The sequence below is a fragment of the Electrona antarctica genome (genome assembly GCF_951216825.1).
Source record: "Electrona antarctica genome assembly, chromosome: 9".
NCBI lineage: Eukaryota > Metazoa > Chordata > Actinopteri > Myctophiformes > Myctophidae > Electrona > Electrona antarctica.
In genome coordinates, this window is record NC_136790.1 from 22732119 (window position 1) to 22749618 (window position 17500).

At 42.0% G+C, this 17500-nt stretch overlaps 1 protein-coding gene across 1 annotated transcript in view; it reads right to left on the reverse strand.

Annotated features, from left to right (window-relative positions):
• LOC306929877 (rap1 GTPase-activating protein 1-like) overlaps positions 1-17500 on the reverse strand; it is a gene marked incomplete at its 5' end in the record, with an annotated part of 42779 nt that overhangs the window by 2793 nt on the left and 22486 nt on the right. The window contains 5 exons of the mRNA XM_079510608.1: positions 101-218; positions 963-1082; positions 1291-1400; positions 2503-2580; positions 4355-4483. Coding sequence (XP_079366734.1) covers positions 101-218; positions 963-1082; positions 1291-1400; positions 2503-2580; positions 4355-4483 — 555 coding nt within the window. The remainder of the gene's footprint in view (positions 1-100; positions 219-962; positions 1083-1290; positions 1401-2502; positions 2581-4354; positions 4484-17500) is intronic.

A 17500-nucleotide genomic window follows, 5' to 3' on the forward strand; every position in this document is an offset into this window, starting at 1 on the left:
GAAACAGGAAAGGGAAAAGAAATCTCTTGAAGGAGTGGCATGTAAAATGTGCTAATAATACATTCCTCAACTTTTTGTTGTGAGGACGGAAGTGACTCACCAGACCAGTGTCATACTCCTCCACTCCCTCCTGCTCATGTTCCTCCACAACACTGGCAAAGCTGCTGGCGTTGGAAGAGGAACGGGACAGATCCTGAGCCTCTGGGATGGACGGAGCCCTGCAACACATTGCAGAACTACCCGCCTGGGTCACTCTGACCACTCAAACACTCAACTCAACTCAACACATCAACTGCAGATTAGAACGAAAGGAGGAAGCGCCACATGGATCATTGTAGTGGCTCTATATAAACAGGTGCCCTTTGGTGGCACAGGAAGATCGTATGACAAAATGAAAAAAGTAGGTCTACTGCTTGAATCCCAAGTAGTCAGACAAACCATGATGAAGACCTATTAGGTTGACATGCGTTGGTGGGCATGCAGTTGCCTTGTTCAGATTAAAATATTTTAAAAAAGTGAGGGGCGCTCTTATCAGACTCAACTCATTCTGGCCAATCACAATTTGCGTCCTCACTTTTCCGTCTTCACTTTTCTGCCCTCACTTTTATCTTCAATATGTACTTTGCTCGGCCAAACAAATCATCGCTATGGGGTGATCAGCCAATCACAAGCCAATGTTTGTTTTTACACAAACCCGGAAAGCTGGGCATAGGAGGGGCTAGTGCCCCTCAAAAATAAATACAGCCCACACCACTTGGGAGGCAAGCAGTATTTCTTGGACTTTATTGTTACACATTAACTACAATAGTGTAGATAAAAAAGGCATTTCACAGTAGGTCAAAAACTTTTTTCAAGTTGTAAACTTGCAAAAAATACGTTTTTACAACTAAGTAGCATAAAAGCTAATTGTTTTTCTCCATAATTAAAAGCCAATGCAATCTGGATATTCACACAGTAGTCACCTATGCTTAGTGGTAGGCATCTCTGGAGAACTGTGGTTGGAGGAGTCTGATTTGGCGTCCTGGGAAATGTGAAATGTGTCTGGGGTCCTCTGTGTGCTGGGACTAGGAGACACCTCCCGGCTTAAAAATAGAGGAAAATATGTTAATATGTTAAAGCTTAAAGTTCTTGTTTACAACATATTCATCCGCAAAAGTGTTTACAGCTAGATGGTACATTCTTCACTTACTAATAAGCGTATATGAAATTTAAAACCCACTATCCTAAATCAATTTGAACACCATTCAAAAGTCTTGACGGATACTGGTGGAGTCAAGTCCCACGACTGACCTCCTCTCCTGGACCTCCTGGATGTTTTCAATGCCAATGGCACTGCTGCGACGGGAGTTGAAGGCTCCAGACTTCTTCCTGGTAGGACTTTTCCCAGGAATGATCAATGACTGGCAGAGGACAGAGGCATGTCAGACATGATGACACGCTGGGGGCAGGCGGTTCAGTTTATTAGCATGAGTATACTGTATATACCTACAGTACACACAGCGATTACCAATCTGTGGGCAAGTCAGCCCCCAAATAAGGGGCAAAACAGTAAGATATGAATGATAAAAATAAATGGTGGTCATGGTATTATTTCTCCAAAATAAGAAAAACTAAACATTCATTGCGATACAGATAAATGGGAACTTAAAAGTATATTAGTGGATCCAAGCCAGAACGCAATCCAATGATTGATAATAAACCTGCCCTGAGCACTGAAGGCTGACGGCAATATCGACAGAGGGCGCTGTTCCCAGGGTTTGTGTACTTTTTTATTTGTATTATAATCACCATAGGGGATCTTAGATCGCCTCATATAAGAACTGTGTATAAACAAATCATCCTGGCCGTTTCACTCATATGGATATGAAGAATCAACTGACTGCGACAAAATGTTACTGCTGCTACTGAATTAGTTAAGATTTTCGCTAGAAACAGACTGTATCAAATATGAGTGGCTGACTGTTGTAAACGATACAGAGACACCTCCCCAACAATATCGCAGAGACAGTTTGTTTATTTTTGGACCACAATACTTATATGAGACGATTTTAAGATGACCCAATGTTATTCTCCATAGAGAAAAACATCCGCGAACCAGGGGATGAGCGAGTGGTGTCAGGACTTTGGCGCTCTATGGCTGCCGTGTTAGATGTCAGATGGGTGGGCCGCAATCACTTTTGAGATTTTGAGATGAACGGCGCCAGGCGTTATGTGAAATGACAGAGTGGACAGCTAGAAGTGAGATGTGTATTATATTTTTGTTGTGCTTTTTTTTCAACGTAAATGTAACCAGGAAGTCCCTTAAGATTAAATAATTTTTTCTGGGAGAACTGGCTCTTACAAAACAAATGGCATTGTTTCACCTCTACTGCATCTAAGAAAGCTTACAGCCTTGGGAACTACGCCATTATGAATACACACATCCAAAACAATAAAACAATCACATTATGTAACATCATGAAAACACAACAGCAAAGAAGCAAATGAGAAGGGAGAATTAACCTCTTCTACTGTTCCTATCCCTATGGCACTGCCTCGACGTCCATATTTACTGGGACTTTTCCCCGGGACAAGCAATGACTGAGCCACACAAGACGAGGGGGGCAGAGAGAAAAGGCAGAGAGAAAGTGGAGAAGAAAGTTTCAAAGATAGTTTGATAGGGTAAGGGGGGAAAACAATCACATTGAGAGATATCATGCGCGTAGCAGTAGAATTCAAACAGCAACATTGCTGTTTAAAGCGCACAGAATATACATATACAGTGCATATACTAGATCACTGGTTCTCAACCCAGGGGGTCCCCAAATGATTTTGAGGGGGTCCCCACTCCCCAGATGATGTGCTAAAATAAAAATAAGATTTCTGCGTCAAAAGTAATCAACAAATTATTCTATAAAAACTGGTCAAACATTGGGCAAATTGTCAAATAATATAAATAAGAGGCAAAAATTCCTCACAATCTAAGTTATGAGCATTTAGTTCAAATATGAAAAGGTTGAGAACCACTGACACAATGAGTTTAGAGTTAGAGCAGGCTGGAGGCACAAGAGGGAACAGCTGGAGTCAGAACACCACAAAGCTAAGCAGCCATGTTGTCAGTATCTGCCCTGAGAGGAAACATATTTAGCGATGCAAGAGGAAGAAGGACTAGGGGCAATAAGAAAGGGTTTATGGTCGGAGGACTGGTAATGATTTGAAGACTTAGCTCCAAGAACAATGATTTAGTATTTTCTGAAAATCCCGTCCTGTTCCTAGTTGGAGTCACGGGGTGGTGGGATTCTGATTAAAAGGACACTATACCCCAGCTTTAAGAAAATATAGCAAAACATTTTGCACACCCTCTTTCATTAAAGGCTTTACTTAGCCATGCTTACTTTAGTTTACAGCCAAGCCAAACATGCAGGGACAACATAGGAGTGCACAGATCTTCAGGTCTTCAGATGCAAGAGGAAGTCTTCATGCAAAAGCAACTGTTAAGGAGGGAGGGACTCTGGGTAGTCAGACAGCAGCTACGCTAACCTCAACTCAAGGAGTCACAAACTACACTGGATCTCACTAGGGAAGACTTCATTCCACAAGAGATGCGCCTTTTCTTTTCATCCACCCTAAGTTTATTTTTGTTTTGTTTGTTTATTACAATGATAAATTCAGCAACCACTGCAGGGATTACACAGTTAATTTGTTAAGAGAAACAAAAATAATTAATAACTGCAATACAATCAATGAATTAATTAGTATAAAGCAAGGATGAAGTGGTTATGTGGGTGGTGAACATTCTTGTGGTGCAAGCAGGACTAAAATGCTGATTATTGAAAGTGTGACATGTTTTCTACACAAGCAAAAGGCAGCATTGGCATATGTAAGGGTAGTGTGTAACTCTATGTGCATGCATTCACATACAGTACGTGTGCACCTAAGTGTGTTTATGTGGGTGTTCCTTTGTGTGCGGGCCTCAGTTAGGGCTGGGCGATATACGACTTCAAATCAAAATCACGGTCATTTCAAACTTTTTCCTCCATTACGATTAATGAACGATCTTTTTTTTTTAAAGTGAAAATAACAGATCTACAAGCTCACAATGTGTCACATTGAGAAGCATTGTGAGCTTACAGATCGGCTATTTTCACACGCCACCATTGTACAAGTAAGTATAATACAGGGCTTAAAGTGGTTAATCAGAAGGAAAAAAAATCGATTCAAATTTTGTTTCGCTGATATGAAAGGTCAGGGAAAGAAACCTGCTTCTCAATTCGATTAACCTACAAGCAGGTTAGAAGATCCAAATGTCGGTTTTGATGAAATGGCCCAGCCCTAGCCTCGGCTGAACCAGGAGGCCCGGGGCTACAGTACTTACTATCCCTGGGGTTTTGGGACTCTCTGGGTTGTGCGTAAAGCTGCCACTGTGACTAGTCGAGACTGTGTGTGACTTCTTGTTACTGAGGCCCATGGCGTCCATAGACTGGCTTCTGCTGCGGATCACCCGCTACACACAGAGAGACGAGGAGGAGACACCTGTCAGTGGGATGCCTTCCATACTGTTTTTACCCATACCACACATCTATTGTAGATGAACAAATTATTTCAGCAAAACATTTACATGTTTTGCCAATATAATGTTTGGTAGTTCTCTTAAATAATCATATTATGTTTAGCGCACCTGCTAACACAGACTGAAGACCCTGTCAAGCTTCTTTTTATGAATGCCGTTGACTACAAATATGTGTGTTTTTTTTTAGAAGAGTGTATGTTTATGGATGCTTGTGCATGCGTGTATATCAGGCACGCGTGTGCGTGTGTGTGTGTGTGTGTGTGTGTGTGTGTGTGTGTGCAAAGCATGCAGGAACACATCTTAAACACTGAGGGGCAGTGCAGAACAACCGGATAGAGAGGGTGAACGAGCAGCAGGCAGCATGAGAGGAACGCAGTGAGAGAGTTACAGCCGTGTCAGAGTGACAGCTTCACAGAAGCTCTGAGGGTGTGTGTGTGTGTGTGTGTGTGTGTGTGTGTGTGTGTGTGTGCGCACGCTGCCTGTGTGCTTCTTCTGCTGCCTTCATTTATGATCAGGACAAAGGCCAGGGGTAAATGCATACTACAGTGGTATTGTCTCTCTCGTGGGAGGTGGAGTTGATAGAGACGGGCGAAAGAGAGGGAGAGATCGAGAGGGGGGGCAAAGAGTATATCCATACAGTAACATCGTATGATGGGAGATATACTGAGGAGGTGTATGTAACACAAACAGAGAGAGAGTGTGTTAAGTAGAGGAAAGGGATATATGTAGAGAGAGGAGAAAAATAATATCTATGTCCATAGGGAGCCATGCAAGCATCATCATCAGCCTTGCTAACGAAGGGTCATTGAACTGTTCATCAGGCGTGCATGATAATAACCACAGCTCCAGTTGCCATAACTCTGTGTTTGGGGCCACACTCCACCGTCATAATGGCTACTGATGGTGAAGCACCCGCAGTCGGTGTAAAGTCAGCCCGATTTATACTTGGTTGTGTTGAAAGTAATTGAAAATAGCACATCTACAAGCTCACACCAACGTGTCATGTTGCAACATCCTAACACGCAACTATTATGTATAATAACACAGGCTAATGGTGGGATATTCCCCTAGTGTCTGATGCACGCACGCGCGCGCGCGCACGCACACACACACACACACACACACACACACACACACACACACACACACACACACACACACACACACACACACACACACACACACACACACACACACACACACACACACACACACGCGCACATAGTCCTGTACCTGCCTGTAGACCTTCTCGCAATTTGGTGTTGGGGGAATTTCTCACTTGAACTGAGTCAATGGGTCCCTAGACATGAAAAATCAACGAGGTGCTCGTCCGCCATAGTGCCACGAATGGCCACATCAAATATGGCTGCCATCGGCTATGATGAAAATACCCCTTTTGGTAACCCTTTCTTTTACAGTACAGTAATAACCAGGTAATTACCTAGTAATTACCAGGTAGTAAGAAGTATTTACTGGGTAATTGCCAGGTAATAACATGGTAATTACATAGTAATGCAATGGTAATTTAACCAGTAATTACCAGGTAATATCCAAGTATTTTCCTGACAACTACCGGTTTATTCCCAGATAATTACAAGTATTTACCAGGTAATTACATGGTAACTACCTGATAATTAAACCGGTAATTACTAGGTAAATTACCCTGTGATTACTACTAGTAATCACAGGGTAATTTAGCTAGTAATTTACTAGGTCATTACCAAGTATCTTTCTGACAACTACCAGGAAATTATAGGCATTTACTAGGTAGTTAACAGTTATTACACTGTAAATACTTGACAATGGCCATGTAGTTACTTAGCAGGTATCTGGTATTTACTAGATATTTCACTGACGACTACCAGGTATTTACCCAGTAATTATTTATTTATGTATTATCAATCAATTGGTGCAGTGACTGTGAGGTGGTTAATGACTCATATTTAACTGGTAATTACCAGATATTAACCGGATAACTACCTGGCAATTGACAGGAACTTACCTGGTAATTTACCCAGTAATTAGACAAATATTTAACCTGCTATTTACCCAGTAAGTGTGGTTTGTTTATTATATTTCCTGGTATTTTCTCAGTATTTACAAAATGTTTTACCTAGTAATTACCCAGTAATTAAGTTGGAACTGAACTGTAAAAGAAAGCGTTTGTTTCCTTTATATTACCTGGAAATTTCTCAGTATTTACCAAGTAACTACAAATATTTTGACCTGGTATTTACCCAGTAATTAAGTTGAACTGGACTGTAAAAGAAAGTGTGGTTTGTTGCCATGATATTACCCTGTACTTTTCCTGTACTTGCAGGAACTGTAGTGTTACCTGGCAACAACTCTGAAATTTCAATAACATTCACCTTTAGTTACAATAACCATATTTCAGTTTGTAATCAACGAGTAGCCCATGGACTCAAGGATGACACAATGATGACAGTTTAAGGGTTTTTATATAGCCACAGACAGACATGGATGGATGATTGTATGAATGGTATCTGAAATAACAGAAACAATAAAACATAAGGATATGGAGAAATGACAGCAGTTCTTATATCCTCACTGGGATACAGCAATACAAATTAGGTAAGACTGCTAGTCAGATTTTGCACTATATTTAAAGTAAATAATTACTGTTAAGTGGGAACAATACACACACATGCACACATGCACACACATGCACACAGTGCCTACAAACTTAGCTTACTGGGAGACCAACCTTAACACACTTATTACTGTAAAGTTAAAATAAATTAGCTGAGGCTAACTTAGAGTAGGCCCTGTTAGGCTACCATAGATGGCTCCCACTGTTAACTTAGCAACATATTTTAGCATAGCAAATACAGGCAAAAATGAACTTTTTAGAGAGCACATAGATGAATTAATTGGTGCAACATGAATTAATATTACACTGTATAAACAAACAATGAGCATACTTCTTGAAGAACGCATTCTGTGATCCTGTTTGTCTGTGTCTGAGTCTGTGTAGCTGCATGACTGAGTGGTTGGGAGAGTGGAAACTGACTCCAATCAAGATACAGGTTTGGGGGATTTAGCAGGTGTTGGGAATTCACCTAATCAGGTCCAGGCTGGGGTTACCATGGCGATCAATTCTTTTCTACAGGTTAAACCAGTGGTTTTCAACTTTGGTAACCAAATGGACCCTTATAGTTCTTTAACTTTTGAGAGCATAAAATTAAACCAAGTGGACCCTTACAGGTCATATTTTTATGAATAGTTAAATAATTGTTAAACATCTGCATTAATTCATTTACAAGAAGTCTACACAAGTTAGAGAATGTAGAAGAATTTAATCATTAAATCTCATCAAATGGTGGCCCGTGCCGTAGCTCAAATACTAAATAAATAATGGACCTTGATTTGAAAAGGGTTGAAAACCACTGGTTTAAACCATGAATTGTAAAAGTAACTGTACAAAATTCCCCATAGAATTTAGTGAAGGCTACTTCATGCACACTCTATTCATATTGAGGACCCATTTTTCTACTTTAGTTCAGGCTTCTGTTTGGGCAGTGTAGTCAGTGCAAGAGGACTGCAACTCTACATGCAGCTACACAGACAGACAAACAGGATCACAGAATGCGTTCTTCAGGAAGTATGCTCATTGTTTGTTTATACAGTGCAATATTAATTAATGTTGTAACAATTAATTAATCTATGTGTTCTCTAAAAAGTTTGTTTTTGCCTGTATTTGCTATGCTAAATCATGTTGCTAGGTTAACATTGGCAGCCATCTATGGTAGCCTAACAGGGCTCTAACAAGCTAAGTTAGCCTCAGCTAATGTATTTGAACTTTACAGTGATAAGTGTGTTAAGGTTAGTCATTTCAGATACCATTCATACAATCATCCATCCATGTCTGTCTGTGGCTGTGCAACCATCTCTATATAAAAACCCTTAAACTGTCATCATTGTGTCATTCTTGAGTTCATGGGCTACTCTTTGATTACAAACTGAAATATGGTTATTACAGGGAAGGTACAGGGTAATATCATGGAAACAAACCACAGTTACTGGATAAATACTGAGTAATTACCAAGTAATATCATGGCAACAAACCACACTTTCTTTTACAGTCCAGTTCCAACTTAATTACTGGGTAAATACCAGGAAAATATTTTTGTAGTTACTGGGTAAATACTGAGAAATTACCAGGTAATATAAAGGAAACAAACCACGCTTTCTTTTACAGTCCAGTTCCAGCTTAATTACTGGGTAATTACTAGGTAAAACATTTTGTAAATACTGAGAAAATACCAGGGAATATAATAGAAACAAACCACACTTACTGGGTAAATAGCAGGTAATTACCGGTTAAGTACTTTTTGTAATTACTGGGTAAATGCAATTACCAGGTAGTTATCAGATTAATATCTGGTAATTACCAGTTAAATATGAGTCATTAACCACCTCACAGTCACTGCACCAATTGATAATACATAAATAAACAATTACTGGGCAAATACCTGGTAGTAGTCAGTGAAATATCTAGTAAATACCAGGTACCTGCTAGGTAACTACATGGCCATTGTCAAGTATTTACAGTGTAATTAACTGGTAACTACCTAGTCAATGCCTATAATTTCCTGGTAGTTGTCAGAAAAATACTTGGTAATTACCTAGTAATCACAGGGTAATTTACCTAGTAATTACCGGTTATATTATCAGGTAGTTACCATGTAATTACGTGGTAAATACTCAGAATTACCTGGGAATAAACCGGTAGTTGTCAGGGAAGTACTTGGATGTTACCTAGTAATTACTAGGTAATTACCGGGTTATTAACTGGTTATTACTGTACTATAAAAGAAAGGGTTATAAGGTGTATTTGCACATGTAATACCTCCATTCTGACTAATTGAGGCATGTGGAATTCATTTCTGATACTATTTTAATCATTTTGGGTGATATTGACCTTGAAAGGTCATGGTCAAGGTAATTTAGCTATTCCAAAGACATTGGCCATTGTTAGGAGTAAAAAAATAAGTGCAATAAGTCTAATTCAACTAATTCTGACATTTATAATTCATTTCTGATATTGTTTTGACCATTAAGGATAATCTTATCATTGAGATATCAATATAACTCTTTTTATTCAATAACTCAATTACAATTTGTCTTTACCTTCACTTTTATTGTATTTCTCGTAATCATTGGTTTTATTTATTATAACAAAAGACATGAACATACAAATATAAGAATTATAAATGTCCCCCTTTAACTTTTATTTTAATTGGGTGCTTTAATTAGAATATAAGTCTATGCAGAAAAGAAATGTGGTATATAAACTAAATAACACAAATGAAATAACACAAACAACAACAAATAACACTTTTACTCAAAGTGCACAATTGTGTGCATGCTAGTTAGTGTGATGGGTTTTACATGCATGAGACTCCAGCAGCACGGCAGCCACATCGGCATGCCAATTCTTTGGAATTTGGCTGCAGTTGGTGGCCATCATCAAGAATGCTGTAGTCTCCAAAAGAGAAGGAAACATTAATCTACATGTGACTACTATCAACGACTCTAAGCCAATCTTTGCAGAATGTGACTGCATAAAGTACCTGGCATGGCTCATGGTATCTTGAACCAATAAAGGTTCTAGAGTTCACACATAATGAGCTCTACCGGCGCTTCTCTGCATGCCATAGAGTTCATCAGGCTCATCCAGGTTCTGGATTGGACAGACGATGGGCGATTGAAAAACATTGGCATATCGCCCAACCTTAGCTCATACAGACAGGAAATGTTAGTTGGGAAGACCAAGACATTGAGCACAACCATACCAAAGTGGAAGCTACCTCATTTCAATGAAGGAGTAGAAGTTAGTTACGTCCAAATACATGGCCGAGGCACATAGGAGTATGGACATTGCTAAGGAGCGGGGCATGAATATCCAGGAGATACTTACACATGATGTGCTCTCAGCAGCTCCCCTGTTTGATGGTGACCTTCCAGCTCATGTCAACTTGTCAGTGAGATTGAGCTTGACCTCACCCAATGGAGTCCAAAGTCTACTCTTGCCACTCATGTTGTAGTAGACTTGTCGAAAATGCGGCAGATGCCACTTGCACAATTCCCTACTTTAGGTGCTGTTATCAATACCATCATCAGGTCAACATCAACCCCCTCGGCCAGCTCCACTCCTGGACCCTCGACAACGGTCCCTCGGGGGAAGCATGGAATGAAGCCTCTCTCACACGCACCGCCACCCATATCTAACTCATTTTCTCTCTTGGACATAAATGAGTTCCCCACATTAAATCCGAGCGCGTCGTCCAACCACCCGCTGCCCAGTGTATCATCCCCTGTAAGTCCATCCACCTCCTGCCAGAAACAGCCACGTTACAATTTGCTAAAATCCGCTGTAAAGCGCCGCTCGGACGGTCCCCCAGGGTCTCATCCCTTGAAGAAACCCACCCTCTCCAACACCTGGAAACCGCCTGGCAAGAAGGCTCTACAGAAGCCCACCACCCCTGTAGTTATTGAAAATAACAACAGTAACACCACTCCAACTCGACCCCCCGCACTGCACGTCCGCACACCCACCCCACCACCCCTCCTGTTGATCCACCCCACCACGGTCATTATCGGTGACAGTCAAATCAAATGTATCCGTTTTATTAATTGCATTACGCACTGTTTTCCCGGAGCCACCACAGCCAAACTACTCGATAAGCTCCCCGGTCTGTTAGCCTCACTCCCCCCCACAGTCAAGAACATCATCTTCCACGCCGGTACAAATGATCGCCAGTCTGAACAAACACGAATCCATTTTCAACAAATTTTCATTCTCCTCCGTAAATCTGGAAAAGTAGTGTACATGTCCGGCCCGCTGCCCACGTTCGAGCGAGGCGATGTTTCCTTCAGCCGACTGTCCACGCTCCACTATTGGCTTCAATTCGCACAATATAAACTACATATCCAACTTTTTCCTCTTCTGCAATCGCCCCCACTTCTATGCCCGTGACGGCCTCCATCCGAGTCGTTTTGGCTGTGAAATGCTAGCACACAATTTACGGAACTCACTAGCAGCTCAAACACTACCTGATCATTGACTATCGATCCCAGCTGACCGGCCAGGCCACCACGTTGACGCGGCTGCCTTTGGTCAACAGTCAGACACCCGCAGCCCCGGCATCGCCCCCTGGTGGCCGGGCGGACCTCCTTCTCATAATCCCATTTCATTGTCATTGCTTGCTAGCCCCACTGTTAATTTCACAATTGTATCCCCCTCTATAATTACACTCTCTAGCGACATCTACCACCCACCCACCACAGCAGAGCCAAGACAGCAGCCAATCTCTGTTCTCACTGCAAACAGAGTCCCACACAGGAACTCCAAAGGCTCTGGAGTCAACATGGACAATTTCATTTTCCCCTTTCACCTCCCATCTAATAAACTAACACATCCCGCCCCCTGCCAAGCCAAAGTTGCTGTAATTTTCAATCCCAATTTTATTTGTACCCCACTCTCATTTGGCGAATTCGATTTATTCAAATATTTAGCTTTCTGCACTAAGCAACATCGTACCCTCTTCATCCTAGTGTACCGCCCTCACAAACCAAACTGTTCTTTTCTTAATGATTTCTCAGACCAGGAGTCCTCCTGGGCGATTATAACGTCCACACCTGCTGCCCCAGCAATGCGGTGGCTATAGAATTCCTCAGCCTAATGGAATCATTTGATCTTACGGTCCACCCAACTGGTCCAACACACAAATTAGGTCATACTCTCGATGTTGTCATATCATCTGGAGTGAACATCTCGAATATTGGGGGGGGGGGTTTCTGACCACTCTGTCATTGTCTTCAATATGTCGTCCGTTCCCCCTTCCACCAAAGTATCGGCCCCCACCCGCTCTCGCTTCATTAACCCTTTAACCGCCACCAAATTCTGTAATATTTTTACTTCCACTGCACCTCCTCCAGCCCTCCACCACTCCCCCAGTGACCAACTCAATTATTTTAACACTGTCTGTCAAGTCACACTTGACACGGTAGCACCCTATAAAACCCGGTCAAACTCTGCCAATAATTTTACACCCTGGTTGAACGACCACACCCGGGCCCTAAGGAGAGAACTCAGGAAAACGGAACGTAAATGTAAATCGTCCAATTTAATTGTGTTTCATTCCCCATATGAAATCCTCCTCGTGCCCTAGATATTGTCCCCACCTCCCTTCTCAAGGACATCTTTCCCACTGTTGGCCCCCACATTTTATCCATCATCAATAGCTCCCTGTACTCTGGATCTGTTCCTCCATTTTTTAAGACTGCATTAGTCTCTCCCCTGCTTAAAAAAACCCAACCTCGATCCATCTACACTTAGCAATTACAGACCAATTTCCAAACCTTTCCAAAATCTTAGAAAGGGTTGTTTTCACCAAAATCATTAGTTATTTAAATAAGAACAATCTTTTTGAGATTTTTCAATCAGGTGCCCTACACAGAGATGACCCTCCTCAAGGTAGTTAATGACCTTCTCCTAGCCTCTGACACTGGAAACTGCTCTATTCTACTCCTCTTAAACCTGACCGCTGCATTCGACACCATTGACCATGCAACACTCATAAACCGCCTTGAGAATTACGTGGGTATTCCAGGCACAGCCTTAAACTGGTTCACCTATTACTTAACTAACAGGCATTTTTCCATCTGCATTGGTGAATCCACTTCCTCCATAGCCCCTTTGCACTGTGGTGTCCCCCAGGGTTCAATCCTTGGCCCCCTACTATTTTCCCTGTACATTATACGCAAACATAGCCTCAACTTCCACTGCTATGCCGACGACACCCAGATATATCTACCCATCAACCCGGACGACACCAATTGCTTAGCCAAACTGCACGCCTGCCTAGCCGACATTCAGGTCTGGATGGGTAATAATTTCCTACAACTCAACCAATCAAAAACTGAAGTCCTTTTATTCGGCCCACCATCAGACAGAGTCCGTTTGGAAAACAACCTTGGTTCCCTCCGCCAGAACATTAAACCAGCAGCCAGAAACCTAGGTGTCACCCTCGATTCCGACCTCTCCCTGGAGGGCCATGTAAAAAAGGTTGTCCAGTCCTCATTTTACCACCTTCGCAATATTGCCAAAATAAAACCCTTCCTCTCACGCCCTGACTTAACCAAAGTCATCCACGCCTTCATATATTCACGCCTAGACTATTGCAATTCCCTTTACACCTGTCTTTCCAAAACATCAATTCACAGACTACAACTGGTCCAAAATGCAGCAGCCCGCCTCCTAACAGGTGCAAGAACGTTCGACCATATTACTCCCATCCTTGCCACCCTCCACTGGTTGCCTATCTTTTAGAATTAATTTCCAAATTTTACTTTTTACTTTCAAGGCTAGGTCCGGCCTTGCTCCGTCCTACCTTTCAGACCTACTTGACCCCTATGTGCCAGCCCGCGAGTTGAGATCCTCGGGAAAAGCCCTTCTCACCATAAAATCAGGCCGCAAAAAGACTATTGGCGATCGGGCCTTTGCAATCCGCGCACCCTCATTATGGAACGCCCTGCCACTGGAGATTAGGCTTGCCGATTCGGTTCCTCGTTTTAAATCACTTCTGAAGACCCATTTCTACAAAGCTGCTTTTAATCCTTTATCGTTGTGATCTTTGTACTTTCTGATGTATTTATTTCACCTTTATGTTTTTGATGTATGATATTTTCTATATACTCTTGTTGTTCAGCACTTTGTGACCTTGTTCTTGAAAGGTGCTATATAAATAAAGCTTTATTATTATTATTATTATCATCCCTTTGCCAAGAGCCAGAGTTCATCCATATCATACTCGATTCTTGAGATGTCTCTAAAATAAGGTGTGCACATGCGGCGCACAGATTCAAGAACAGGAATCGACATTGTTGGCATGAACAGAGACCAAATCCCTCAGCAACTTGACAAATGCTAGTTCGGGATATGGTGTGCCATCAAGTCTATGGCAAATTTGGCAATTCTACCATCATTGTCAGCTTTGTTGTCTGTGATGATAAGGTGCTCCCAGTAAAGGCTGGTGGTTGGTGGTGAAGAGATCCCAGACCTCTTGAACTGAATTGAGGAGGCTGACACCAGATTGGTGGTGCATGTGGAGTGAGCTGTTCGAGTGAAGCAGAGCAAGAGAGTCATACAAACACCTTCACATTACTGCTACACTACACCCCATACGTCCAATCACTAGGGTTGAAGGAGATCTGGCAGCAGTATGGCACTGGTGAGAAGCTGTGCATGCTTCCACTGCATCAAGCAGTCTCTCGTCTTGGACCACCACTAGCAAAGACAGTGATCAAGGCACATATCCTGACTGGAGAAGACTGCATGAGCAAGGTGGGGACCAAACATGCTTCTGACCCAGTAAAATATTTAACTAACTTTGGAGAGTCAGACACCTTGACAGAACAAGATGCAGCGTTGGCAGAGAAGTACTTGGTGCGTGTCTGGGCGGGGGCCAGGTCAAGTACAATTGCTGAGACATTTGATGACCTCAGGGTGGAAAGCTATACCAGTGCCAGTGCTGGAATTGATGCTCTCCCTCCCACAAGTAGTGTGATCAGAGGTCACATCCAACGAGGTGCTTTCTGGTGCATTTTTTTAAATTTTATTTAACCTTTATTTAACCAGTAAAATCACATTGAGACCATAGTCTCTTTTACAAGTGCGCACTGGCCAAGAGAAGAGGCAAATAAATGTTACACAGCTCTGCCAGTAACAACAAATACAGGACATAACAAGACAAACATATGACATCCGTAATACCAAAAACCAACTACCAGGGAGACTCAGAGAGTCTAAATAGCTATCCACTAAACCAAGTACAGACTAAAAGAGACCAAGAATGACTTTGTAGATAAAAGTGTACCAGTGTAGCAGCCTGCGAGATGCTAAGGAGGACCACCCTACTAAGGAGTACAGGGTACAATGGTGTGTCCTATAGGTGGAGCTGGTGTAGCGTGGGACCTGGACGGATATGAACACAGATGGATTTTTGTTCATAACCAAATGAACACATTGGAGGCACGGTACATAACCCCCCCCCATGTTCTCCCTGACACTGCTTGACTGACTCCACTTACAAGAGAAGGGGGGGGGGGGCTGAACCAGGACCCCTACGTAATGTGAGCTTTATTGCCCATTGGAATGCAGGCTACATAAGCATGCAGGATGCTGAGAGCAACCTCTCTAAGACTACACAATGAGACAATAAAGTTTGAATAAAACTGTTCACGTATTATGCCTTTGAACCACGAATATATATATATATTTGTATACTATCTATTGGGGTTCAACCATATATATATATATTGTGTTGAATTAATGTGATGAGTGTATTATATATTATATATATAATTATATTCTGGCTTGCCTGACTTCTAATTTACATACGGCTGTACTGTTTGATATCTCCACATGTGGAAATTCATGCTGAGTGCAAATATTTAGTCAGATGTATTAATAGGAGCTCCCCAGAACCACTAGTGACGAGTTAGTATTTCATGTGCTTTATGGTTCATGGGTTAAGGGGACAGCCCTTAACCCACACGTCCGGACCCTGCAGCTCCTTGCATGACAAGGAGCCAGTCTCCGCCTCTTCAATATATATGAGATGGCCAAGCAGCCATCTCTCTCTTAACTTCTACTGGGACGACGGAGGACAAGGGAGGGTTTGACGCACGTCCCCGCCCACACACACACAGCTGTCCTCTGACCAGGCCCTGGGTTGACTCTGTCCCCACCACAGAAGTTCCAAGTTTCTGGGTAAGACCTCAGCGCCACAGCGGCCGGTTCCCAGAGACCGTGAGGCAACCCAAAACTGACCAGACGACAGGTTCTCTCTCTACGAGACTCTCAGCGCCACAGCGAGGATAAGACATCCCAAGTCTCCTCTGCCGCTCGAATCTTCAAGAGGGTCAGCTTAAGCCAAGCGCCACCAAGCTGATTCCGACGAGGGAAACCGATGCCTGCACACAGCTGCCTCTGACGACTACTAAACCACTGCCCAGTGACATCCTTCTGGGCCTGCCATCCACCGCCCCTAGCCTCTGGCTAGCTCGACAGCACCACGGCCCAGCTACCACATGGTCACCGCTACAGACAATGGCTGCCATCCACTGCTGACCTCTACACACAGGCGAGCATATGTCACATGATAGATGGCAACTGAGTGTAGCAGGCTAGGGTAGATGTTATTTTGGAAGGTAGATCTGCTATTTTCGAAACCTCTCTTTTATTATTTCATGTTTCTTTTCCCTTTATTCGTTTCATGAGCTATCACTATTTACCTTTACCTGACCTTACTTTGATCAAAAGGTTTCATTTAAACCTGTGTCCATTTTTGGGATTGTTTGTACACATTTGATTTATTTTGTTATAATAAATTTATATGATTTTCATTAAGAAGTCGTTGTGTATTATATCTCAATATTTACAGTACAAGTACCGTTGGAATATTTATTGCAAGTCTGTCCAAGAATTCATGTTACATTACAGTGACGTGAGCAATATAATTATTATATTGTAATATTTTAATAATTAATATTCATAAATTATGAATATTGATATTTGAAATATTACGTCCTGACAGCTGTTACCCAGCTATATTACAGATGGTGCCCCGTTGCGAGGCAGACTCTTATTCCAACTGTACGTACTGTAAATTCTGAGATTAAAATTAATATTTTTGAAAAAAAAAAAAATATATTTTTGGAAAAAGTTTTTTTTTAAAATAACAATAATAATACAGGCCTAGTATTGTTGTTCTTATTTTCGTAATCGAGTTCAGTGATTTAAGTTGATCAATGTCTGGTTGGAAGTTAATTGTAGAATGATTCAAATCTAAAAACAGAATTTGAGTGGAAGCGTTTCAAAATAGGCACTATTCCAAAAATCCCTTTCTTTCCAACCCCTGAGGA